The sequence below is a fragment of the Guillardia theta genome, assembly GCF_000315625.1.
Source record: "Guillardia theta CCMP2712 unplaced genomic scaffold GUITHscaffold_23, whole genome shotgun sequence".
Taxonomy (NCBI): domain Eukaryota; class Cryptophyceae; order Pyrenomonadales; family Geminigeraceae; genus Guillardia; species Guillardia theta.
The window spans coordinates 112,160-136,910 of NW_005434651.1; the positions used below are offsets into that span (position 1 = coordinate 112,160).

The 24,751-nt window shown below is 51.3% G+C and overlaps 8 protein-coding genes across 8 annotated transcripts; 5 read left to right on the forward strand and 3 right to left on the reverse strand.

Moving 5' to 3' along the window:
- Nucleotides 1–72: 72 nt before the first annotated feature.
- On the forward strand, nt 73–375 carry GUITHDRAFT_106068 (hypothetical protein; the record flags this gene model as incomplete). The annotated part of the gene is made up of 1 exon (XM_005834905.1): nt 73–375. The coding sequence occupies one exon, from the start codon at nt 73–75 to the stop codon at nt 373–375; it is 303 nt and encodes a 100-aa protein (XP_005834962.1).
- Nucleotides 376–1,732: 1,357 nt separating this feature from the next.
- GUITHDRAFT_106069 (hypothetical protein) lies at nt 1,733–3,543 on the forward strand (the record flags this gene model as incomplete). The annotated part of the gene is made up of 7 exons (XM_005834906.1): nt 1,733–1,766; nt 1,814–2,004; nt 2,134–2,292; nt 2,437–2,562; nt 2,789–2,955; nt 3,113–3,215; nt 3,463–3,543. 7 exons carry the CDS (start codon nt 1,733–1,735, stop codon nt 3,541–3,543), a joined length of 861 nt encoding a protein of 286 aa, XP_005834963.1.
- Nucleotides 3,544–5,871: 2,328 nt separating this feature from the next.
- GUITHDRAFT_151900 (hypothetical protein) lies at nt 5,872–6,556 on the forward strand (the record flags this gene model as incomplete). Its single annotated transcript, XM_005834907.1, has 2 exons — nt 5,872–5,934; nt 6,004–6,556. A coding segment is annotated over exon 2 (177 nt), but the record flags the coding sequence as incomplete, so codon positions are not given.
- Nucleotides 6,557–7,408: 852 nt separating this feature from the next.
- Nucleotides 7,409–7,929, reverse strand: GUITHDRAFT_43393 (hypothetical protein; the record flags this gene model as incomplete). Its single annotated transcript, XM_005834908.1, has 5 exons — nt 7,409–7,483; nt 7,528–7,620; nt 7,674–7,699; nt 7,752–7,824; nt 7,879–7,929. Coding segments are annotated over 5 exons (318 nt in total), but the record flags the coding sequence as incomplete, so codon positions are not given.
- Nucleotides 7,930–13,269: 5,340 nt separating this feature from the next.
- Nucleotides 13,270–14,033, forward strand: GUITHDRAFT_151901 (hypothetical protein). Its single transcript, XM_005834909.1, has 2 exons — nt 13,270–13,601; nt 13,651–14,033. Exons 1-2 carry the CDS (start codon nt 13,532–13,534, stop codon nt 13,824–13,826), a joined length of 246 nt encoding a protein of 81 aa, XP_005834966.1. The 5' UTR covers nt 13,270–13,531; the 3' UTR covers nt 13,827–14,033.
- Nucleotides 14,034–14,217: 184 nt separating this feature from the next.
- On the forward strand, nt 14,218–16,449 carry GUITHDRAFT_162503 (hypothetical protein). The gene is made up of 3 exons (XM_005834910.1): nt 14,218–15,481; nt 15,687–15,704; nt 16,074–16,449. The coding sequence occupies exons 1-3, from the start codon at nt 14,277–14,279 to the stop codon at nt 16,351–16,353; spliced, it is 1,503 nt and encodes a 500-aa protein (XP_005834967.1). The 5' UTR covers nt 14,218–14,276; the 3' UTR covers nt 16,354–16,449.
- Nucleotides 16,450–16,522: 73 nt separating this feature from the next.
- Nucleotides 16,523–19,850, reverse strand: GUITHDRAFT_136953 (hypothetical protein; the record flags this gene model as incomplete). The annotated part of the gene is made up of 10 exons (XM_005834911.1): nt 16,523–16,579; nt 16,753–16,789; nt 16,967–17,011; nt 17,121–17,164; nt 17,329–17,654; nt 17,715–17,826; nt 17,892–17,995; nt 18,306–18,370; nt 18,392–19,017; nt 19,149–19,850. 10 exons carry the CDS (start codon nt 19,848–19,850, stop codon nt 16,523–16,525), a joined length of 2,118 nt encoding a protein of 705 aa, XP_005834968.1.
- Nucleotides 19,851–21,598: 1,748 nt separating this feature from the next.
- On the reverse strand, nt 21,599–24,489 carry GUITHDRAFT_106075 (hypothetical protein; the record flags this gene model as incomplete). Its single annotated transcript, XM_005834912.1, has 8 exons — nt 21,599–21,640; nt 21,689–21,746; nt 21,800–21,848; nt 21,896–21,970; nt 22,026–22,068; nt 22,112–22,163; nt 22,207–22,256; nt 22,306–24,489. 8 exons carry the CDS (start codon nt 24,487–24,489, stop codon nt 21,599–21,601), a joined length of 2,553 nt encoding a protein of 850 aa, XP_005834969.1.
- Between the last annotated feature and the right edge of the window lie 262 nt (nt 24,490–24,751).

Genomic DNA, 24,751 nt, shown 5'->3' on the forward strand with positions numbered 1-24,751 from the left:
TGGATGCGGAGTCCGATGCGTCTCTCTGGAAGTCAAGAGAGGGGATGAGGGCCCAGTCGGGAAGGCGTCGGGATGGCGACGGCATGGCGGGGAGTCATGGGGTTGCTGGTGCTGGTGGCGATGGTGGGAGGAGGCGACCCGATAGAGGAGGAGCATCAGAGTCAGACCCCGATGAGATCCTGCCGTCATGGCCGCGGGAAGGAGGAAGGTCATGTAGTGACCTGGAGGAAGGATGAGGGGGAAGGGGCACAGGTGCTGGTATTGGAGCCGGTCCATGGCGAGGTTGTTCCCAGCGTGCTGTACATCACGTGGGAGGTTCTCTACTTTGACATGGCTGACGGCTTCGTCGAGGTCGCATCCTTCGCCTCCCCATGAACGTTGGTTGACATAAGTCCAGATCGAGATCGATGGAGGAGTGGTGGACACGCCGCTACCGATGGTCGCAGAGACCGGAGAGCATCTCCCTCCTGAGTTGAGGCTTCACAGCCGGTGAGCTTGATTACTATTCAGTCTTTCTTCCCACCTTTCTTCTCCTCTCTTTTCATCTGCTCTGCTCCACTGAAATCTTGACTGAGCAGGTACGGATCGGGAGTTCCGTTGGCCATGGGGAATCATACTGTGCGAGCCAACCTTTACTCATTGCAGGCAGGCACATCAAAGTGTTTCCTTGTGCAACCTGACAAGCTCTCGTTGCTGCCATCTTCCTACAGGGAGAGTGCCTCAGTTTCCATCAGATCTCTGTATCAGTGGTAGAAGCATCGGTACGCCAAGACAACTTTGCGGATGTTAGCTACGAGGCTGCCTTGCGCCTCCATCAGGTGCTGATCATCCACTCGTACTAGATTCTCCTCCTCCCTGACCTTTCTCCTTGTGTCATCGCCAGCATGTGCAAGCGTCAGGGCAGCACCGAGTCGAATCGCACAGCAGCTGGCCGCCCACAGAAGGATGCGAGGAGATGAATCCGGTGGTCTTGCTGCTGTCGACCTCACCACCCCAGCTAACACCCGGAGAGGTCCCGGGCTTCAAACCTCTCTCATCCTTCAGCTCTCGTCCCCTCATTGTGTACGCCTGCCCTCCTCATGTCTGTGGAGGAACTTTGAACTGGCTGAGATGGCAGGTGAAGTGAAGATGAGTCACAGTCTTGTTGAGGATGCGATACTGCAATGATGAGACAAGACGCAATCATGCGATGATAACTTAGAACATACCATGATGATCAAGGAGATTAGAGATGTATCTTTGTTGATGTTGCAAGTTCCAGAGCGCAGACATGATCTGTGTTTGAACAACTTTCGTTTCCCTTCTGATATTCGTTTCCCTTCTGATATTCGTCGGATAGGAAGATGCAGTTGCCGCATGTGGACCGAATTGCTTTTGGGTTGACAACATGACTTGCCCAGAGTATGCTGATGTTCTGCTGTTGAGGTGAGAATTGCGGCTTCTTCCGATCTTTGCAAACTCTTTGGTTTTCCAAGTTGCTACACCAAACCTCCGCTACAACTGGTGAAACGAGAGCATCAGGTAAAGTTGTGGAATGCTGCTGTGCCTGCTTCGATTGCCTTTGATGTTTCCGGAACACGATGTCAAAGAATGATGAGATGCTCGGAGACATCGATGGCTGGCAGCATTGAACTTTTTATGCTCGATTCTGAATTGTTGTGTCAATGTCAATGGAGGTCTCCTTCCAGTCGAGGATGACGTGGACATCTGCTAGATTTGGGCTTGGTTCTGCATGGAGAGTGATACTCGACGCGATATTCTGCCGGGTTGTTGGCATTGTACTGTCTTCAACCAGTTTTTGATCTACTTCCAGCTAACATTCTTCCCCATCTCGACCTCGTGGCCAACTTCAGATTACATGGGGACATTCCAAACACCCTGGAGACAATTCATCAAGACATTGACATCGGAACTCCCAGGCTGATTGAGAAGAGCGGAAAGATAATCCATCATGTGACCGTCACATACACCCCCGGGAATTTAGAGATGTACAGGCTGCAAGAGGTTGTTGTCTATCCTTCTGCTGCTCTTCATGTTGCTTTTTGAGCTTTTGTTGTTCGATGGACATGTGTTGTAGATGTGTTATCAACACATGATCAAAACTAACGGTTGATTGTTCATACCGGTACTCAGAAGCAGCAGAGGAGTAGGAAGATGTTTGCTGCTTACCTAGTGTCCAACTGCGGGAGACCGCGGGACGCATTCATCGCCCGCCTCATGTCTGCGCTAGGAGACGACAGGCTTCACTCCTATGGCAGATGTATGAACAACAGGAAGTTCCCTGAGGAGAAGGTCAGCTCAACACAAGTGCGGGGAGGGAAGGAGAGCGCAGGAGACAGAAGGCAGACGATAGGGAGGAGGACAGAAGAGGAGCTGGCGGAGAAAGGGGAGCGGGATGACGTGAGAGCTAGAGGATGTGCTGATGTGATGGTGCAGGAGCACGGGTCGAACTCTCTCTCTCTGCTCAAGATGTACAAATTCACCATAGCTATCGAGAACTATCTGTCGCATGACTACGTGTCGGAGAGATTTTACCAGCCGCTGCTGGCTGGCTCAGTCCCGGTAACATGCGGCGATCGATAAAGATGCTGCAACATGCGCCGAGCAAGCTCATCACAGTGCACATTGTTGATGATGCTATCACGATCATGTGAAGTTGCGATGAGAGAAGTTGTTACTTGTGTCTGTTGGAGCTGATTCAAGCTTCATTGGTGTTTGTTGTCTGTCAGTTCTTCAAAAACACCTGGCACAGTGTAGTGACTGTGCTGCGTCTGATAGATCTTGGCAGGTTTATCTCGGAGCTCCCAACATCGAAGAGTTTGCTCCAGGAGTGAACTCATTCATCGACATCCGAAACTTTCCTTCCCCCGAAGCTCTTGCTTCTTATCTCATCTCCCTTGCCGACAACCATACAGCCTACGACTCTTTCTTCACATGGAAGCTCGACGGCCCCAGGTCCGTCCCCTCCTCACCCGTCTCCTTCAGTTGGACCACTTCCTCTCTTGTTGCTTTTCCTGTTGCTTTCTGATTTCTCCCCTGATACTCTTGTAACTGATCGCTTTCCTTGCTGCTTGACCGTAACTCTCTTCCAATTCTCTGACTTGTTGGTTAGCCCTGAATTCCTCCGCATGATGAACATGTCCATGACTCGCGGCAACGTGATCTCCTTCCTTGTGGTCGTTCTCCGCGTGCTGACAGCTTTCTTCTACCCACAGGTCTACGGGGAGGGAAAGCATCATCAATGTCAACATCAGGTTGCCTTGTCTTGCTTCAATCCTGTCCCTTGCCTCTTGGACGCTCCGCTCCGCTCCGCTCTGCTCTGCTCTGCTCTGCTCTGCTCTGCTCTGCTCTGCTCTGCTCTGCTCCGCTCCGCTCCGCTCTGCTCTGCTCTGCTCTGCTCTGCTCTGCTCTGCTCTGCTCTGCAATGCTCTGCTCTGCTCTTCGTCACAGCAGTTGCGTCAGGTCGACCTCAACAGGCTGCACACCAGCATGTGCAAGAAGCTTGTCGCTTTGACGCGGAGGGAAATGAAGTGCGGGGCCTAGACAACGCGACTGGACGGCAGGCTGAACTTGTGGATGAGGTTTCTGATTGTTGAGGCTCAACGTTCTAGCTTGCGAGCGCATTGCAACATGCCTGTGGACTTAGTCGAGCTGGAGACAGTCAGCTGACATCGGATCAGGCATCGTCACGGTTCGAGCATGACAAGGATGTACAGGAGTGGTTCAGTGATTGATAGTTAGCCTGCACTGCGTGCGAGTGAAGCGACTGAGGGCGATGAGAGAAAGTTGCTCGTCCGATGATCATCGCCAAGATCTCCCTCGGACTCGGCCCCAGGAGTTGTCAAAATCACTGGTGACCTTCCGAGTCTTTCAAGGTCTCGAAGAGTTCAAGTTACCCTATGGCACATTCTCCCATCATTCGTCGTTCATCAAGTTGAAACTTGCCGGGCCCGGGCCCGCCGGGTCAGTCACTGAACCGTCAATCAAGTTGAAAGCCCGGCCCCGGGCGGCCGGGCCCTGGCACTGAAGGGTACGGTCATTGAGTCCGGTGACTCGGTCCGATCAACTCCGAGTGACCGTACTCCCGGGCCGGGCGAATCATCGCGGCCTTTCCGCCTTGGGGCGGTGACTTACGGGCGCGGCGTGGATTAGTAGTAGGAGACAAGAAAAGTTGATTAAAACGGTCACGTGAATGTCTGAATTTTCACTCAGCAAAGTTAAGTTAAATCAGCACGGAGGACAGTGACGGCTCGGACATGTATCATATGGTGGTAGGGATTGTCCTCGTACTGATTTTAACTTACTGGGCCTCCAGTTTGAGTGCGGCGGGCTGCGGCGGCGTCCCTTGAGAGCCAACCGTCGGTTCAACGGTTCGCACTCCAAGTGTTCAGTGCCGTTTGTCGGACTGTCATGGTCACCCGACACAATTCACGGTCCGTCAGCCTTCAGGCTCCTCGCAACCCAACGGCTGTCGTTGAGAATCTTCTGACCGCGTCCCTGAGATGGCAGCAGGTACCAGTCAGTCACAGAGTTAGGCTCAGGGGCCCCCGAACGTGACAGATCGGACCGTCTGTGTGACTCGCCAGTGCTGAGGGACGCGCCTCGCGACTCCGGGAGTCTGCGGCGGAGAGCCGCGAGATTGAGAGGGGACAGGGGCAAGATTCCTTTACTCAAAGTTAAGTTAAAAATCAGTACGAGGACAATCAGGAGAGTTCGGTCCGAGTCCGACGTGCCCCCTTTCAGTCAAAGATGGTTCCTCATATGACCCGGAGGCTGCCGCAGTGCGTTTGCTCTTCCCGTACGACTCGGTACACCCTGAACGTGACGGGGAAATATGGGTGACCGGAGCATTTGAGGGGGTGGGGGTGGGTAGTACCGTACATTGCACCTTGGCGGGGGTACTTATTAGACAAAATGATCCATTTTGAGGGGGTAGGGTTATACAGGGGGTGGTAAGGGGGGGTCCACAGGGAGAATGTCTCCCACGGTCTATCTCGTTAATTTTTTTGGCAGGGGCAACAGACCAAAAACATTTTATATTTAAAATATTTTATCTACAACCTGAAAATCCCAACCCTGGACTGCATCACCCTACCCAACCCCTCCGACCCACCCTTCCGCTTCCCTCCACACACACTACCCCCTTCCCCCTTCCCCCTTCCCCCTTCCCCCTTCCCCCTTCCCCCTTCCTCGTTTCCCCCTCCGCAAGCCTAAAACAACCCGTACTACACCCAGTCCTTCACCCCACCCTATTTTTCAAAGGGATTCAATCACCACATTGTAGGGCATGGTAGCCACTTTCAAGGTACCCCTACCCCTGGCAAACCAGAAATCTGAAGCAAAAATTTGGTTTTCCGATCTCTTAACTCCTTCTCGAAGGGGGTGGGGGTGTACACCCTACCGGCTATTGAGGGCTTCAGGTTGGTCTATGTACGGGTGTATCAAGCAGACGCCGGGTTGTGATCGATGGGTGTTCTCCGGTTCTCAGGAGTTAAATGTGAAAAAGAGCGATGTCGAGGATTATATAAACACTTGTTTGATTAAAATGATTTGAACTGTTGTAGCATCGTCTGAGAAGCCAAACGTCCCAATTTAATACTGTTTTTAAGTCTGAAGAAGGTTGGTCGATGGGGTAGGTAATTGAGAAGTCAGGGGTGATAAGAACCACCGGTGGTGAAAATCTTGTGATCTACCCCATACAACGTAAGATATGGTAGGGGTTATCCGTAATTCAGAGGCTTAAAATCACCCACATGGGGGTCGGCAAATTGACAGGGGTATGGCCTGGGGGCAGAGGGGGTAATGTCAGCAGTAAAGCGGAGAAGGAGTTATCTCCAAGGGTTTTATCGTTAGAAAGGAAACCAGAGGCAGGAGCCCGACGAAACGAGAACAAGGCCCACGCAGAGACACACATAAAGTTTGAGCACAAAGGACAAGGACAAGGACAAGGACAAGGACAAGGACAAGGACAAGGACAAGGGCAAGGGCAAGGGCAAGGACAAGGACAAGGACAAGGTCAAGGTGAAGGTCAAGGATAAGGATAAGGAAAAGGATAAGGATAAGTTGTACGGGAACAAGAAGGGAGCTGGGAGACTGTGAAACGGTCTGAAAGGAAAGCACGAGAAGCGCAGTACCTCTGTAGAAGACGAGAGAAGTCTGCTCCAGCAGGTGAATCGGACACGAGGGAAGCTACATTACAAGCTTGAATGATAAACTCAGAAGACATGGAGAAACACCACGATCAACAGCAGCAAGATGATACCCCGCCGTCAAATTCATCCAAGGTGAACATGGCTTACTTCCTCCCCGAAGCAAGGATGGCGGCATCAAGGAGAAGAAGCTGCATCATCATGAAAGACGATTACACAGAGCAGAGTGAAACGATGTACTCGCACTTCATGGAAGAAATCAAAGTGGAGGACCTGATGATGAACCAAGGCCCCAAAGGGGATGCGAGGAGGCGGAGGTCGACGGTGTCGAGGCGATCGTCGTCTATCGAGGACGACGAGAAGTTCAACAAGATCTGCTTCTATCTCCCCTTCGACCCGACACTGGGGGAGTCGGTGGACGCCAACGGCAACTTCATCATCGACGGGGCGTATGATGCGCTGGACATCACCAAGGTCCACCTTGGGCACGTGATCGATGCGCAGGGGAACTTTCTGAAGAAGCCTTTCCACATGCGCTTCCTCTCTAACGACTTTGGGTTCAACGACATGCCTGCTGTGAACCTGTCGACTTCGCTGAACACGATGATGATCTAGATTTGCCCGTAGATTGATGTCATGATTTAAACCAACTTTGAGTGAAAGGGACAAGAGCTATGTTATGTAAATGCTGCCCCCCTTGGGACTCTTTTCTTCTGCCTTGTTGCTGCTTACACAACCACTGACATCTCCTTATTGCCGCTGACATGCCATACTGACCGACCCGCTTCTCCTGATCCCTGCTTTCACACTGCACACCTATATCCCCTCACCCTCCTCAAGTACTACTTGGTATGTGAGTATCTTACACTGTTTGTCATGGTTTTCATTGAATCGCATCCTTGTTTCATATCGCACATGTGCACATCATGGAACGCTATGAAGAAGCCATCTTCCGCTTCACTCCTCTTCCTGCTCCTCGCTGCAGGTTTTCATGCCACTCAGGCACAACATCTGGTTATCATCGAGGTATTAGGAGGAACAACAGGATGAGGACGGGGAGGGCGAGGAAGGGCGGGGGAGAGGCGGAAAGGTGGTGATGGTGGGTTGCAGGATGAAAAGTGTCCCAAGGCTGAAGGGAATGAGACGGGGATGGAAAAGCAGGAGAAATGCGAGGAGGTTGGGGGCAAGGGAGCGAGCAAAGGGAAGGGAGAAGGAAAGAAGAGATTTGAAACTAAGGCGATGCTTTTACCGTGCTGCTCGTGATGGTAGTCGTAGAAAAGTTCGTCTCCTGCCTCCACTCGTCGTTTCGCAAAGATGCCAATTCGATGATCCCCCTGCTTCTATATCACAGCAAGGCAGTGGATCAAGACTGACATACCCTGACAAGAAGGATCTTTGCAAAGCAATTTGGAGAATTGCTGTGATTCGCAAAGCGAGTCTTGTTTCCCTTTCTCATGGCATCCAAGACAGTCTAGCGAGAAAGGGCCATTTCAGCAGGCGGTCTAGAAGATAGAAACATGTCACCTGATTGTTAAGGTTGAAGATGTAGCCTGTTGAAAGCATCAGTGAAATACTTGCCTTCACTTCACGCGATCCACTCACTCGAATTTCTCTTGTCGTAAATCTTTCCTCGCCTATCCGCTTCCTCCTGTGACATCTGCTCTCCCGTGTACTCCTGCCATCAGATTCGGATCACACTCTGGTCCTCGGACCGCGGGGAGCGACTCACTTGAATGAACTCGTTCTTCTCTACTGCATCTCGCACGAACACCCCCCATCCTTACCCCAGCTCGTCAGTTCCTCACTGCCATCAGAAAGCAGTACCGGCGACGTTGGAGCGGCCCATGAACAAGTGCTGATGTCTTCGAAGCTGCAGGTTCATGTTGGCGCAGAAGAGCTTGTCCTCATGCTTCTTGCTCCATGAAGATGGCGAGCTTGGTCCCACTCTCCCCGTCCTTACAGCAAGCGTGAGTCCTTGTCAAACGGCCTGCAGTCTCACTTGTCGTTTGCAACGTTCCCTTGCCCACCAGGGCTGTCGATGATGGGAGTGTTGACTTCTTGTGTGCCCGCAGATCTTGGGCAGTTAGATTCAGTTGCTGACGTCATCTCGTCGTCATAGCACCTGGGGGGGGACGGAGACCTCTCTGCTACTCTTTTGGTGAAAAGCCGAGGCGGCAGATGGCGATCAAACCTGACTCATGCGATCAGAGGCGACAAGGGTCAGACCTTCCGAGGACATGCCTGTACTGCCAGGCTCTCTTGGGGTTGTGCTCGAATTCCGTCCCGTTGTTCTGAGAGTCGAAGTTCACGTTGTCTTGAAAAGTGACTTCGAAGTTTTGCAGCATTCCTGCCCGACAGGGGATGATTGTCAACGTCAGCAGCGTTGAGGAGGTTAAGAGAACCAGAGGATCCGCAGGAGCAAACGTCAGGATCGCATTCTCGGAAAGCATCCCAACAGGGACAGCCGACAGAACGGCACTCGGTCTTCCTGCAGCTGCATCCGGGAAAGCCGTTGGAGCAACCTCCGAGTGGGCCTGAACAAAGCAAATATTACAATGACAAGACGAGGAGAAATATCATCATGGCATAAAGAAGAGAAGGGCCGTCTAGGAGGACACGAAAAGGAATGCAAAGATTGATTGAGCAGGACGAGAGAAATTGCGAGGAGGGCAGAAGGAGGAAGGCAGAAGGAGGAAGGCAGAAGGAGCAGTTCACAACTAGACGAAAGCAACCTGCACACGAGCAGAACTTCTCGCAAAAGTTGTTGGCTTGAATGCATTCACACGTAGGACGGACACAAGGTCGTCCGTTGAGAGCACAAGTGCACGGCCGATACTCGTGCTTAACTCCAAGTCGTTCCTGCTTGCGGAGGATCGCTAGAGTGTGCTCCGCATTCTCCTTCACGTGCTTCCTTTTTGACGTGCCTCTAGATCGCGCTCCGAACGGTCGGTTGTAGTTAGACTGGCTGTGTGCCCCGGAGACATTCAGGAAACCCTCCTACATCGCATCTCAGCTCCTCACTGGTAGAAGAACTTCCTCTACTCACCCGAAGTGGTTCGAGGACCGCCATCTTCCTTGTCTGGATTTCAGAGGGCCGTGGAAGCTCCCGTACGTACTCCTCGATGTGCTCCCGCGGCCGTTCTCTCAGCTACCAAGGCAGCAAGTCAGCCAAGTCAGTTTAACACCAGTAAGAATTTGGAGACCAGCGCTGAGATCTGATCGATGTTTCCTTGGAAGATGCGATTGGCCTTATCGCAGATCTGTCGCTCACTGGGAGTCAGGCCCAACCTTTCTCCAACGGCTGCTGCTGTCTCCGAGGACAAGGCCTTGACCTTGGTTCAAGGTCAGATCAAATCAACGTAGGCCGCGGTGGCTGGTCTCACCGCGTTTGCCAAGACTTGTGCTGGGAGAACCGCTGTGGTTGTCTTGCCGTTCTTGTTGTGCTGGACCGAGGGAGAGAGCTCCTCAGCAACGCTCCCGTCCCTCCCTTTCATATCAGCCTCATCCTCTGAGAATTCTCCTTCCATGGCGTTCGACTCGTTGTCACCGTCCCTGTAATGCTTGTCTCCAGCCTTGACCTCGCTCCCGGCATTCTTCTCTTCGTCCAGATCTGCCTTGTTCTCCGTCCGTGAGATGCTCCCATTTACATCTGACCTCTCCGGCTGGCTGCAGAACCCCTGATCAGTGAAATCACCCATCTTTGTTGGCTGGAGATTCTCAGAAGTGATTTCGTTCCCATCTACACTCAACTTTCTCCCGGAGTTTCCACCTTCTGTGTTGCCCTCGACGGACGGGGAGGGGGACACAGAATGGCCAAACTCAAGATTTGCAAGACCAGAAATGTTCCGAGAGGTATCAATCCCGGACTTCTCTCTCCTCTCCGATGGTACACCAGCAGGGCAATCCTGTATCGATGACTGTGGATGATAGATCCCATGAAAATCGCAATCATATTTGAAGCATCTCCTGCAGAACATAGCGGTGTACGTTTCCAGCCCTCGGCATTGGAGCTATTTGTACAGTGAGCATCAAAATCTCCAGAATGCCCTTCTTACCTTGTCGTCCTGCAGGTATTTCTCCTTCTTCTCTTGCTGCTGAGCTGCCTCCTTCGATTGCCCTTCATCCTCGAGCAATTTTGCGTGTCGTTCCCTCACATAGGATGTGCTACAAACAATGTCATGTGTAGTGGAGACTCGACTGGTTGACCTTCGAGACAGCTTTTCTGCAAGCACCGTGACCAAGAACGGACAGATCTCAAACTTCTGAGTGGCCTCGAAGATGAGTCCATCATGCACTGGATGGTGACTTGAATACACGTCAGAGAAACTCGAGTTTCATGCACCGCTACTTACTCTTCTTCACGTGTTGCATCGATCTCATACAAGGTAATGTCGATGCCTTCTCTATCGTCATCTGAGGGATTGTCAATGAGGTCAGCGTACATGCACATTTCTGAACCTGTAAAATATGGAATAACACGCAGCACGGGATCGTCTTCCACTGAAGTGTTCTTGATGATAGCTGTCCAAGACATGTGGGGGGGAAGTTCTTCGACCGCATGCACATTTTGCGGAGCGAGTTCAGCGTAATGTTTGGTTCCTATCGCACCCTGCAGTTGATGATCTCAATACTCCAGCATCGTGTTATGAATGTCTTGCCTGATGAATGATGTAGCTTGACTTGTTTTGAGAGGGAGTCGGCTTCTTCAGGGGCAAACATCTGCTTGAAAATGATCTGATTTCTGCACCATCACCTTCACTGAAAGCATCGTCACGGAATGGCAAGGAAAACTCATTGTGAACTACTTGTAAAGAATAACTGCAAATTCCAGTTGTGATACATCCTGTAGATTCCTGTGAGAAGAGCAATTCAAGTATCACATGGCCATTTTACCTCATTGTCCACATTGATTTCACACACATACTTCCCGTTACGATACAGCGCAAGATTCGTCCCTTTGTTCACTTCCAGCTCCAGATTGATTCTATCCCCTTGCTGCAACGAGCAGAAAGGACCAAAACTAAAACAATCCAAAGTCAAGGCAGCGCACAAGAGACATTGAATCATCGATGGGGTCCCATCTCCGTCATATCAAGAGGATACAGATAATCTCTCACAAGTTCGCTTCATTCTTGACCCAATGGTACGCTTTTGCTGGAGCTTCAAATTTGCCTATCTTCCCAGATTTTCCTTCAAAGAACCAGCCCATAGAACTGCAGGACAGTCATTTTAGTTTGCAAGACAACATCTCAGATCCCTCACCCGTCTTTTCTCATACAACCAAAATCAATTTCTCCCGTCGAGTCACGTGCCAAGTTAAATGAAATGTTGTTGCAGATTCCACCCAGGGAGGCCTGTCTGGAACTTCAAACTTGAAGGTGTACGCAAGGGTTGAGCAGGGCTCAGCAGACCTTCACAGGAACTGTATGTGTCCCATCAACAAGAGCATGCACATGAATCCCGTCAGGCGAGACGCGGATCAGTTGTTTTTCGTCGCAATCTTCAGAGTCTCCTGCTCCTCCGGAATCGCTCACAGCAGATATACAAACTGCATCCTCTGAAAAAGCTGCTGCGTAGGAACGACGTAATTCTTTCTCTGTTGAGAGACGAATGAGTATCAGCGATTCAACAATGCCGATGAAGCATCATGGTAAACAACAGGAAGATATGCATCACCGTGACCGCTGAGTCCCCTCTCGACTTTTGCTGCTTTGCATTCTCGGAGAAGCGAATCTATCTTACTTTTGTTCTCAAACATCCTGAAAACAATCTTACCAAGAGCCTCCAAATGATGAACATCGAAGGAAAGGGGGGACAAGGAAGAAAAGACTGAGGACTCACTTCGTCTCAAGCATGGTGACATGCTCAGCATGAAGACGCGCGTGACATTCTTCGATGAACTAGGGGAGGTCAGCCATAATGCTCTGAATCTGATCAAGTGATACCTTGTGGATCTCAAATTTCTGCTCATCTGTCACGGTACACACGTTCGACCCGTTTTCCTCCATCTTCTCCTTTATCCCCAAGTCCGGACTCGGTTCAGAATCTTGTGTCGCCACTTTGATAACGCAACATCATAAAAGAACATGTTATGAAAGAAGACACATCTCGTGCGTACCGTTCACATTCTCAGTAGAAATTTCCATTTTGTCGTCCATCTATGGATGAAGCCTCAGCTCTTCTTGTCAGGCTCGATGTTTCATTCCGCCGTGCTTGGGAAGCACTCACTCCCCTACAACAAGCAACATCAGTACAATCTATCATCAGAACAATCGATCATGCATCATTTGTCATATCCCTGTCATTTATGAACTCAGAATCCTTGGTCGTCGTCTCCTAGGTCCGTCGTCTCCTCGTCACCACAACTCATGCTTCGCGCAGTTTGTAGGATCTGACCGATCCGACCCGATTTTTGGTTGTCTCTTACCATCAACAATACCCTCATTCTTTCACTTCATGTTGGTCAACCACTATCAAGATGAACTATTCATTTGCCATGATTTACCCTGCATCTCTATCTACCTTCTCCTCCTTCATCACCCCATGATGTCTGTAATACTCCAGACCGCATGCGCGCAGTCATGAAAGGACTCCATGTTCCCCTCACCTTCCTTGTCCCTGCCTCCCTGTATCCACACCTCATCTTCCTCTCCTTCTCCTCTTCCTCCTTCCATCCCCTGCCTGCTCCCCTCCTCCCTCTCTTGCGCATCCCCCGCCATTTCTCTGCTACCTTCCCGCCATTTCCCCATCATCCAATGGTAGAGGTATCACCCCTCCAAATACGGAAAATTGGTATATCAAAAGTAGGGTGGGGTGGACCGACGAGATGTCACAATCGAGGCAGATCATGTTCGTGTTGCGTGGAGATGAACACCAGGAGGTTTGCAAACCATCTCGCGCTTGCAAGTGTTGGTGATGTAGATGTGATTGATCTGATGTTGGTAATGTAGATGTGATTGATCTGATGTTGGTGATGTACATCCGAGTTTCTTCGATGTATACCCTGCCATGAACACCGCGGTTCTTGTTTTGCCTTCCCTCGCTGAACGTGATTTCTTCTGCCCTGCTGTTCACTACACCACTCATCGAGACCTCGATTATCAAGGCAAGACTGACTAGACCCAAAGACAAACTTTAATTGCTCATATTCACAATCTCAGCAAGACAAGGCAGATTTCTCTGGCGATTTATCCTCCCTGCAGCATCACAAGGGCTGCGTATCCGCTCTCTGATCGCCCTCTCCCTCATGGTGCAATTCCGTCTCATAATCACCTCAAGGGCGTCACTCTATCGCTGCTGCTGTCTTCGTCTCTCCTCTCACAAGCTCTCACTCACATCCCTGTCGGCATCGATGCTGATTCCCTAGCATCGAGGAATGAAGCATGAAGCATGGGCGAGCACCGGCCATGAGGCTCTACTGCCGATCGCTGGTCCTTAGGCCGCTGGCTGCTGTCAAAAGATTGCTTCAACCGGCTGAACAAACTGAACACAACACAACCTGGGATGCGGTCCAAGCGGTCCATGCTGGGACCTCCTCTTTTCAATGTCTTTGAAATGGATTCAGCGACACATTCGACCAGCATACACAACTCCCGCACAGCAGAAACGGCAAAGACTGCTATGACATCCTCCTCTATACCATCTGTTCATGGTTGGGATGTTGGTTCCAGCTGGTAACGATTCCTCCTCCTTTCCTCGCCTCGCTCGATGGACGATCTCGGCGTGCAACTTCTCCGTCCCCTCGTTCTTACAGCCGACGGCTCTCCTCGCTCCTGCATGTCATGTTGCAGCCTTCGTCCTCTTGAGCGATGGTCGCTACCTGTGCGTCAGCTCAGCATGGCAGACGGCAGATATGTAGGAGAGTAGGAGGGGTCCAGGAAGCTTGGATATAGTGGAGGATTGGGGGTGGGGGTGGATTGGGGACTAAAACTATCTGGTTGCACGGCGTTGCCCGAATACTACCAAAAAAAATCCACAACTTTCCAAAACCAGGTGGTCACTCGACTTTTACTGGGAGCAGGAGGAGGAGCAGGAGGAGCAGGAGGAGCAGGAGGAGCAGGAGCAGGAGCAAGAGGAGCAGAAGCAGGAGCAAGGGGAGCAGAAGCAGGAGCACGAGCAGGCGCAGTGATGCACCTTCTCCTCTTCTCCCTTTTTCTCCTCTTGCCGCATGCAGTTTCCTTGACAATAGATGGGAGCGTGTTGGCAAGAGAGGACGGAATAGGCATGCATGACCCTGCGAGGGCCGACAAGCTTCATTTCCTTGGAAGATTCTGCTTCTCCAACACTGGATCAGGCATGGGAACCGTCACGATGACTGCCAACGTGGCGAGAGGAGGAGGCGGAACCAACGTGGTGCTCGTGGACGACACGAGATGGGCAGATCTGTGGAGGCAGAGGGAGATAATCGGCTGCACGCAAGCGCTGGGTGCCATGTCGGGGCAGGGAGCGTTCCTGTGGACCACGGACCTGCCGGAGGGGAAGAGCGCGAGAGTGCTCTCAGTAGAGGACAACGTGAGGCCCCATTACTGGTACGCTGCTGCCATGAACTGCAAGGGCCCGATGGACTTCACCTACAGCATCCGGTTCGTCCAACCTGACGGCACTCTCCTCTCCTTCGATGACGTGGGTGTGATGACAGCCTACGAGATGTTGCTCGTCCTCCTCCTCGTCCTTCTCTTCCTCCACGGGTTTGCTCATAACTGGAATCTACCGTACATGTACGGAGTGACAGTCCTGACCACCATCGTCCTCCTCTCGCTCTCGCTGGCCTGCGTGCTGAAGATCCTCCACATCTTTCTGATGAGCCAGGATGGGAGGGGTTCGCCGTTCCTGAGTGCAGTCGGGGACCTCTGTCATGCCAGTGCCCAGCTGTTCCTCTGCTCGATTTTCCTGCTGGTCAGCAACGGCTGGGGTGCCCTGTCTCCGGTCCTTAGGAGGGAGCACAGACGGCACATCCTCCTCCTCCTCCTCCTCTTTGTTGTCTTCCACGTCTACTTCCTGCTCAACGACTGGTTCTTCCTCGATCACGCCTCAGCCACGTATGCGTACGAGTCTCTTCCTGGCTTCCTGGTGGTGGCGCTGCAAGTTGCGTCTCTTGCCTTCTTCGGCTTCAGGCTGAGAGAAACGATGAACACGCTGGAGGGCGGCGAGAAGAAGCGCTTCCTGCTCCTCTTCGGCTGCCTCGCCTGCGTCTGGTTCATCCTAGTCCCAGTCGCCGTCCTCATCGCGACCCTCCTCGACCCTTACGTGAGGGCCAAGAGCGTCGCGATCATGAGGCTAGTCATCGACGGCTCCACCGTCACCGTCCTGGTCTGGCTCGTCATGCCCAGCAGGTAACGAGGGAGGAGAGGAGGAGGAGGGGGAGGAGGAGGAGGAGGAGGAGGAGCAGCAGCAGCAGCAGCAGCAGCAGCAGGCCACGAGTAGGCGAAGGGAGAAGAACGATAGTGGTGATGGATGAAACAATTGAGAAGGGGAGGGTCTAGAGGAAAGAGGTTGCAACGAGGAGACAATGGAGGAGTCGAGCTGAAGGTTTTACAGGTTGGACAAGTACTTCCAGCAGGCGAGGTGAACCTCCGCCTCTCCTCCTCCTCGCCTCTCCTCCTCTCCTCTCCTCTCCTCTCCTCTCCTCCACCTCCGCCTCTTCTCTCCTCTCCTCTCCTCTCCTCTCCTCTCCTCTCCTCTCTTCTCCTCTCCTCTCCTCTCCTCTCCTCTCCTCTCCTCTCCTCTCCTCTCCTCTCCTCTCCCAATTATGTTGTGATTGGGTTTTTTTTGATTTTATGATTTCTTAGTGTGGAATGTTTCTTATTATCTCTACCTCTTCCTCCTCTTCCAACTCCTGTCTCCCGTCTTCGTCTGCAATCATCCAGCCCTCCTCGTCTTCTCACTCCGTACTCCCACTCTCCTCGTGGTCCTGCTAACTTGTTCAGGCTCAGTTTGCCCTCCTGGTCCGACGTGGCAGAATCGGCACCCTACGAAGATTTATGAAGGAGGAGAAGGCGGGCAGATGGAGCTGGAGGGAGGAGGAAGGGAAGGGAAGATGAGGGGGAAGAAGGAGAAGAGAGAGCTAAGGGCGGAGCAGCGGGACAGGTGTATGGAGAGCATGATTCAAAGGTTTTCTTCCTTTATCGTTGTGTGGGGGGAGGGTGGGGGGCTGGAGACGGAAGGGAGGGGAGGGGGAGGAGGAGAGCGGAGTGAGAGGAGTTAGGGGAGGAAGTCAGGAGAATGGGGAAGAAGGCAAGTGACAGTGAGATACGATAATTACCCAAATTAACAAACATCAATGATAAATTTCTATAAGATGGACAGCAGGAGAGGGATCAGGAGGAGGAGGAGGAGGAGGAGGAGGAGGAGGAGAAATTTTTCCCTCCCCTTTTCTATGAGTCGCTATCGCTCCACAGCGCCTGACGCTTCTGCCGTCTATTTTTGTTGCCCTGCTTACATTGGGTTAGGGGAGAAACATGCAAAGAAGGCAAGTAAGGAAGAGGAGGAGAAGGAGGACGACGACGACGACGAGGAGGAGGAGGAGGAGTAGGGAGATGGTAGCAGGATAGGAGGAGGTCAGGGAAATGCATCCGGAAAATTGATCGGTAATGAAACTTGCTACCTTTCTTGAAACCGTCCCTGCATTTTGAATGTCATGCCTGAAACTTTCAAGTCAGGACCAGGAATTCCAACACTTCCCTCCACATTCTCCTCCTCCCCTCCAATATTACTCCCACTCTCTCTCATGAATCTGTCTTACTCTCCTTACTCTTGCCCCCCCCTCCCTTTCTGTTTCCCGTCTCCTCTTCCTGTCTTTGTTCGTTGGCTTCGCCCACCTTCCATTGGTCGAGGGTTTCGCTGCTAGAGGAACGTCGATGCTGCTAGAGTGAAGGTCAAGATACAGCATGAAGACGAACTTATCAAAGAAAAGAAGGGGAGGAGGAGGAGGAGGAGGAGGAGGAGGAAGAAGAGGAGGAGGAGGAGGCTTACCTTGGTATGACGTCAACGTCTGGAGGTATTGGAAGCTTGTCATCCTGCAGATGAATGAGTGCATATCCAAGCAAGATGGAACGAGGAGGAGGAGGAGGAGGAGGAGGAGGAGGAGGAGGAGGAGGAGGAGGAGGAGGAGGAGGAGGAGGAGGAGGAGGAGGAGGAGGAGCAGCAGCAGCAGCAGCAGCAGCAGCAGCAGCAGAGGTACCTCAGCTAGTATCAGCAAGCGTGCCTCCTTCACCAGAGACTCCTCTTCCTCGGACGAGTCCGAGTCCTCAACCTCTATGGAGGAAGCGAACGGGTTTGTAGGAGCCGACTGAGAGGCGAGCAGCCCCCTGAGATCTCGATGGGGGTAGGAAGAGGTTGTATGGGCTGCGCCGTTGTTTTCCCTCCCTCCTGCTCGGGAGGAGGAGGAGGACTGAGGTTTTCGTGTATGAGCCTGCATCTTGGTTCTTGACTTGTCGTGAGAGATCTTCCAGAGCCATTCGTCGTCGCTGTCTTCCTCCTCTTCCTCCTCCTCGTGCTCCTTGTTGCCTTCAGAACAAGCGTCAGGTTCACATGAGAGTGTTTCAGCGAGCCTGAGGTGTGTGGAACCTGTCTGAAGTTTCTTCACTCCATCGATCAGCTCCATCACAGTCTTCCACGCGACCGACAGCGGAGGCTCGTCGCTCTCCACCATCATCTCCCACAACTTAGTAACCAGGTCCTGTGATGACGTCACCGTCAGGCGCTAGCAGACGCTTGGGAGGGGCGGGAGGAGAGAGAGCCAACCTTGGAGGGAGACAGGGAGCTGTTGTGCGCGTCCTTCATGGCATTTTGTGAAGCCATCGAAGGAGTGAAAATATCGAGAAAGACATCCCAGACCAGCGCAGAACCTGAGAAGCAGAAAATGAGGGCAACTGAAGCGAGTGAGAGGAGAGGGGGAGGCGGGAACAAGATCAAGGAAGATTGGTTCTTCAGCGAGACAACGCAAGGGAAAGAAAGATTCTTATGAGTGTGAGAGGTTTGATGTGAAATCATCATGAGAGAGGATGAAACGAGAAAGCGGATAGTGTGAAAGCGCTTGCAACATCCTCAATCCAGGTCACACGAATTCCAATGAACATCCACGAGCTTGAAATCAGCCCAACAAATTCAAAACAAGCTCGACAGCTTCAGATCGATGGGATGAAAAAACATCTGGACCTGGAGGTATTTGCCTTCCCCACAATCGCTCGAGAATGATGAGGTCCCACTCGTTCCCGAGGAGGCTACAACACAGCTCACGGCACCTCTCCCTCTTCACGTCCTCATCCTGCTTCTGCTTGATCCTCTGCAAGGGAGCGCTCAGATGCCTGCCGGAGCTCGTCGACCCGAGCAAGGAGAGCGAGACGTTTGTCTGAGGACGCGGAGTAGCTTCCTCAGTCTTCCTTGACCTCCTCTGCTTTCCTCCCGGCAGCTTCCCCGCCCTGCTCCCTTCGTCCGCCCTCAACCCTCTCACCCACTGGGAGACCGGATCCTTGTAGATACCAATCGAATCACTGGACAAGTCGCTCAGCGATCTCGATACTTGGGAGGCCTCGACGGCAGACCGCTTCGACGGCCCCTCAAGTCTCTCCCCGGCCCATCTTGGTCCAGCATGGTTGTCCTCCTGTCCTCCTCCTGCTCTAAAGATCCTCTTGTGCAGGCGTGACAGCTCCTCCTCTGAGATTGCATGCTTCTCCTTCAGCAGCCTGATCATCTCCCACAATTTCTCTATCTCAACCCTCTGCTTCCCCATCGCCTCCCGTGTCTGCTCGTTCTTCCTCATGAGCACGTTGATCGTCGCCTCCAAACTTTCCTTCCTCCTCTGCATCTCCTCCTTCTCCTCGTAGCTCTGCAAGTGAGCCTCAGCCTGCTCTCTGATGTCCTTGGTCTGCTGCAGCAGCAGGCGTTTCCTTCCGCAGCCCGAGCGAGGGCACTACACAGCTTCTCCCGCTCCTCCTCCAGCAGGTCCTGCTCCTTCTGCATCTCGCTTCTGATCTGTTCGCAGTCATTCTGCACCCTCACAACCTCTGCTTCAAAGAAATCTTTCTGCCTCTTGAGCGTTGAGAACTCTTCGTTGACGTTCTGAATGATGCGCTCGAGCTTCTTCTCCACGAAGTCAAGCCGCACGTTTGCGTTCTGCAGCTCGAAGCTGCTCTCGCACGCTTGTTCCTCCTTGCTTGCAATGCTTTCTTTCAGCGCGATCAGCTCTTCTTCAGCGGCTGCAAGCTTCAGGTTCCTTGCTTTCAACGTAGCAATTTCCTCCAACAAGGAATTGACCTTACCTTGCCATTCATTCCTCTCATCGATGATCTCGTCCATGACCTCGTCCCTCACTTTATCCTTCATCTCCATGTTGCTCCTCAGCAGCTGGTTCCTCTCCTTCTCCATCTCCTTCAGCTTGCTCTTCAGGATCTTGCACTCATGCATTTGCTCCTCCTTCTCCCTCTTCATCGCTTCCACCTTCGTCCTCTCCTTGCTCATCATCCGGTTGGCTGCCGAGATTATGGCCGACATTCGAGAAGCGATCTCAGTCGGATCTCCTCGCAGGAGAGGAGAGGAGGGGTCAAGACCCTTCACCAGGATCTCCTCCGCCTCCTCTCCCGTCAGGCCCTCCTGGCTCGAGCTTCGACTAGCTTGTTTCATGAACCAATCTTTCCTGCTGTAACTGGCGTCTACTGCGATCCCATTCGTGGATCCAGTAAGAAAGTCCGAGTCCACTTCCATCCTTCCTTAGCCCATGGCAAACCTGTACAGGAGTGCCTCAGAACATTCTATCATTTCGCACCTCCAAGAATCTCTAGACTCCAATCCTCTCAGAACAGAAGTCTTCTTCATCAAGTCTTATCATACACATCCATTATCGACCACGCCTGTCTGCCCTCTTCCTACTCATTCGCCTTCATCTGCCACTAGGCCGGACTCTCCTCTTCAATCTCAACCAAACTTAGTGAGCTTGTGCTACCCGGCAGCTCAGTTTCCGATGCTCTACCCTCACCTACCGCCTTCATCTGATCACAGTGATCAAAATCGCCTCCTCCTCCTCCTCCTCCGCCCCCTCCTCCCATCCCTTCCCCTGCTCCCGCCGCTCTCATTCGGCAAAACCCAATCATCGCGCCCCTCGTTCTAACTCCCTCCAACATCCCACCCCCTCAAAGACCTGGAATAGTACCCGTCCCTGGATACCAAAAAAAAGTTCAAGGTTCTTTTCTTTCTTTTTCAAACTTTTTGCTTTCAAAAAAAACTTTCTTTCTTTCTTTTTTGTTGCGTCGAAGTTTGTGGCAACAGTAGGCGGGAAGTATGGCCGAGATCGACATCTTCAGAGGGTGAGATGCTAATGATGGTGGTGGTGGTGGTGGTGATGGTGATGGTGATGGTGATGATGATGATGATGGTGATGCTGCTGCTGCTGCTGCTGCTGCTGATGATGATGATGATGATGATGATGATGATGATGATGATGATGATGATGATGATGATGATGATGATGATGGTGGTGGTGGTGGTGGTGGTGGTGATGGTGATGGTAGCGGTGATGATGGTGATGGTGATGGTGATGATGGTGATGATAATGGCGGTTGCGGCGGTGGTGGCGATGATTGTGATGATGATGGTGATGGTAGCGGTGATGATGGTGATGATGGTGATGATGATGGTGGTGGTGATGATAATGACGGTTGCGGTGGCGGCGGTGATGATGGTGATGGTGATGGTGATGGTGGCGGTGATAATGGCGGTTGCGGTTGCGGTGGTGATGATGATGATGATGACAAGGAGGAGGAAGAGAGGGCAGAAAGAATAGTACTTTTTTAGCTGTCTTGGTGTTGATATAGATACAAGAAGATAAACTTGAAAACTCTAGACAAAATGGCTCAATTCATCTCTCTTTGACATTCATCTCTCGCTTTTGTCTCCAACCGGTTTTCTCGTGATGGCTGTTGTTTGAAGGTACATCTTGGAATATCAAAACTCCAAGTTAAAACGGAGTCGGCAAGGTACCTTGGATTTTCGGATCTTTGGAATAAAATTACCAGCAGATGACATGCATTTGATTGAAAAGTCAACCACTACGGTCAAGATAGACTTCATCATTGCTAAGAGGAATTTAGTATGTCTCTGAGAATGCAAGTGACCACTTGGCTTTAGGCTCTTCAAGATGGTTTCGAATGCATTCGCAAGCTGGGCCTCATTGAGGCTCCTCAAACATTGCCAATCGGCATCTCAAGTATTTCATCTGTACTCAGCGCGAGCGATTTGACATGTTTGACAGAAGTTCATAGTGCAGGAAAGGAGGATGAGGAGGTTGAAGCATCATATCTATCAACCCTGGTGCCCTCGCCCAATTGTCCGAAGGCTTGTAGCAGCAGCGAAGAAATGCAGTTAAAACAGTTTCACACATTCATCTGCGGGGTGATGTGGTTTTCCTTCCTTTAGTAAAAAAATAAAAACTGCTATTAGAAATTCAGCGATCCTCGTTAAGTTTGAGATTTGGTGAGAGTGTCAATGGCGAGGATAACCTGCAAGGCAACTCAGAAGACAATTCAAGCAATTCTAAAGGTTGTAACCTTATCGTAAAGAGTGTCAACCTGTACAGGATTCGGGCTATTGGCGATCCGGAAATATCTATTTGAGGTCGAGGAGGCATCAGAAGGCAGTGACTGACATGGTACAGGTACCTCTGAGGACCCCTCCGCCAGATCGCCATGTTTTCGAAGTGCTTCAGACCTGCACCAAAGGATCACCTCCCGTCGATGCCTGGATGTGCATGGAACCGCTCGAGCCGTCAATGCCAAGTTCGATCAAGAACGAGTCATCGGGCATGAAGAGCGAGTGAGTGAGACCCGCCCCTGCCGAAAGAGAAGGATAAGAATCATTCTTCAAGATTCATCAACTTTGACTTACCGTGAGGCCCGATCATGATATCAGTCTGAGCATCTACAGCTATCTGAGAGGCATGTAAGACAGGCACACAGCCACTGATGCAGCACTTGTTCACGGAAACTCATCTGATTGTAATCCTTTCTTGACACGATAACCCTTCTGCAGGTCAATCAATCACAAGCAACTTCCACACAGTGATCACTTTGATCCCTTGAACTCAGTCTCTTCAAGAGTTCGGAGCTTCTGAATCACCTACACAAACTCGGTGAGGGAAGCTAAGAAAAGGTCAACAGTGGCCGACCTCGTCTTCGTTCTTGACGACTCTGCGAAGCTCGCGAATGCCCAGATGTGAAAACAGGCTGCATTTCCAGAAAGTGTCGTCCTCACAAAAGTTGAGCTCCGGCCATTTCACAGAGGATTTCCTCGACATCCAAGTGATAAGAAGGTACTTCCGTTCCCCAGGGTACACATAAGTTGTCTTGTGGTGTACCTTCAGGCCGCGAATCATCCAATCTGCGTAGGCTATGACGAGTGGCGATCGTGCACATTTGGTGACTGAAGTGTGGATGGTCAGGGGGGATGCTGGGCCGACAATGCCTGTGATCAGACGACTGAAACAAATCTTCGAGCCTTTGTACTTGTTCTTGACATCCCATGCACGAAAAACTCGATCAGGAGACTTGGCGAAGGCGTTTGTCCAGATATCAAAGAATGGGCCCCGAGGATACAGATCGAGGAAGAAAAGTTGAAAGTCTGAAAGCCCCAGGTCCAGGATTGCGAGCGCCAAGAACAAGTTGAAGAAATCCTCAGAATCATGAAAGAAGTTTGCAAAGGTGTCTCGCTGGAGGACGATAGTGGCTGTTTCTTCCCACTCGTCACATTGCAAGGGCTTCCAACTGTTCGCTCTTGCAGCTTCATCGCCAACTGTGCTCAACGCTCGACGAGGGAAATCTGCACCCGTGGCGTTGACAGCGACCGTTGAAACTTGAAGTCCACTTGCATCATCCCTATGCTGGTTCAGTCTACGTCCTTGCGCAGCTCCCTGCTTCGCTGCTTGTTCCCCTCCCACAGAGGCTGATTGTTTTGCTACTTCTCCCCCTCCCCCTGCCCCCTCTGGCGGTGACTTTTCTCCCCCTGTTGCCACCTCCTTCGCTGATTTTTCACCTTTTGATTCATCTTTTTTGTTGGAACCTTTCTCTGAATTCGAATCTGATGTTGCTTTCGCCTTGTCTGATTCTTTTGTTGCTGGGTCTTCTGTTGAAGAGACCTGATGATATGACGAAATGAGGTCCTTGTTCCACAGCGGGAGTTTGTCTGGTCGGAAATTCTGGGTTATCTTGCAAGTGCCTTTCAATGTCCCATCTTTCCAGTGAATGTATGCTTCATCTGAGTGCTTCGACTCCACGTACTTTTGCATCACGGAACTTGTAACTTCATCGTTTTGCAAGTCAGAAATATCAAACAAGATGTTTCGAAGAGAGCAAAGGTTATCGACAGCAGAATGTCCATCCTGTCGGAACGGGTAGCATGAAATCTCTGTCTTTGAACGGGTCGTTCCCGAATCTGACTTCTCACCTTCTGGCTCACACCACACTTCCCGTTGTTTCGACCATTTTTCGACAAGTCCAATACCAAAGCTGTTATGACAAGAATCGTCTTGCGACTTTATGCTACCGTAGAACGGAGGATCAAGCCAAGACTTCACGGTCTTGGTCGCGTAATCTTCGTCCGAAGCAACAATCAGAGGATGGATTTCACTTTTGTCCACAAGTTTGGTATCCTTGGCATACTCGATAGATTCAACCTCTTTGCGATAAATCTCCACGGTCCTCTTCCATTCTTTCTTCTGCTCCTCAATGGTCAAGTCCTTCTCATGATTCAGCGCCTTGATAAACTTGGTGATTACATTTGAATCCTTGTTTCCACCTTCTTTTACTTCTTTCTCTTTGCCATTGTGGGTCGAATCGGATATTTTCAATCTAGTCCCATCTCCCCTTCTCCAGGAAGCCAGCATCTCGAAGTTCTTTTTCAAGGTCTCAAAATCTGTGCAGCTGTGTGAAGATAATTCTTCCAACTCATGTGTTATGGAGGATGCTTCTCGTGTCTTCATGTCCTCCAGCCCTGGCAACTTCTGCATGCACTCTGCCACAGATTGCAACAATGTTTGGATTTCAATGGGATAGCTGTCATCAACCATGTTCTTCACTGACTTCTCATTGAGCATTCCAAAGAGAAGGATCGTGTCAAGCAGGATCATCTTCTTCTCTTCCATCAACCGCTTTCTCTTCTCCACTAGATCTACCTTGTATGCCGAGATTGTGTTGGTAGTGTCTGCTGTCGCGTTCAAAATTCTCTTCATTCTCTCATTGTCTTGCACCAGCGATCGATATCTGTTTGGGAGAGAGAAGTGATTCTGTATGACGTAGTACGAGAAGACTGCTACAAGAACAACAAATGCCGCTGTTCTCCTGTTCACCTCGGACATTGTTCCCTGCATGCCGCAAGGAATTCGAAGCTGCAACGTCAACAGACAGGACGGAATGTTTCACTCGAGGAAGGAACAAGTATGCCGACCAGTTCACGGGGTAATGGCTTTCCTAGCAAGATCGATTTCTTCATCCCAGAGAGGGGGGCGAACTTCCGCGGCTGATCCAACCACCTAGCAGCACGAGTGAATGAGAGATCCAGAGGAATGAAGGATGGATAGCAGTTGTTCCATGTTGGCTTTCTTGTTGGAGATTTATGAT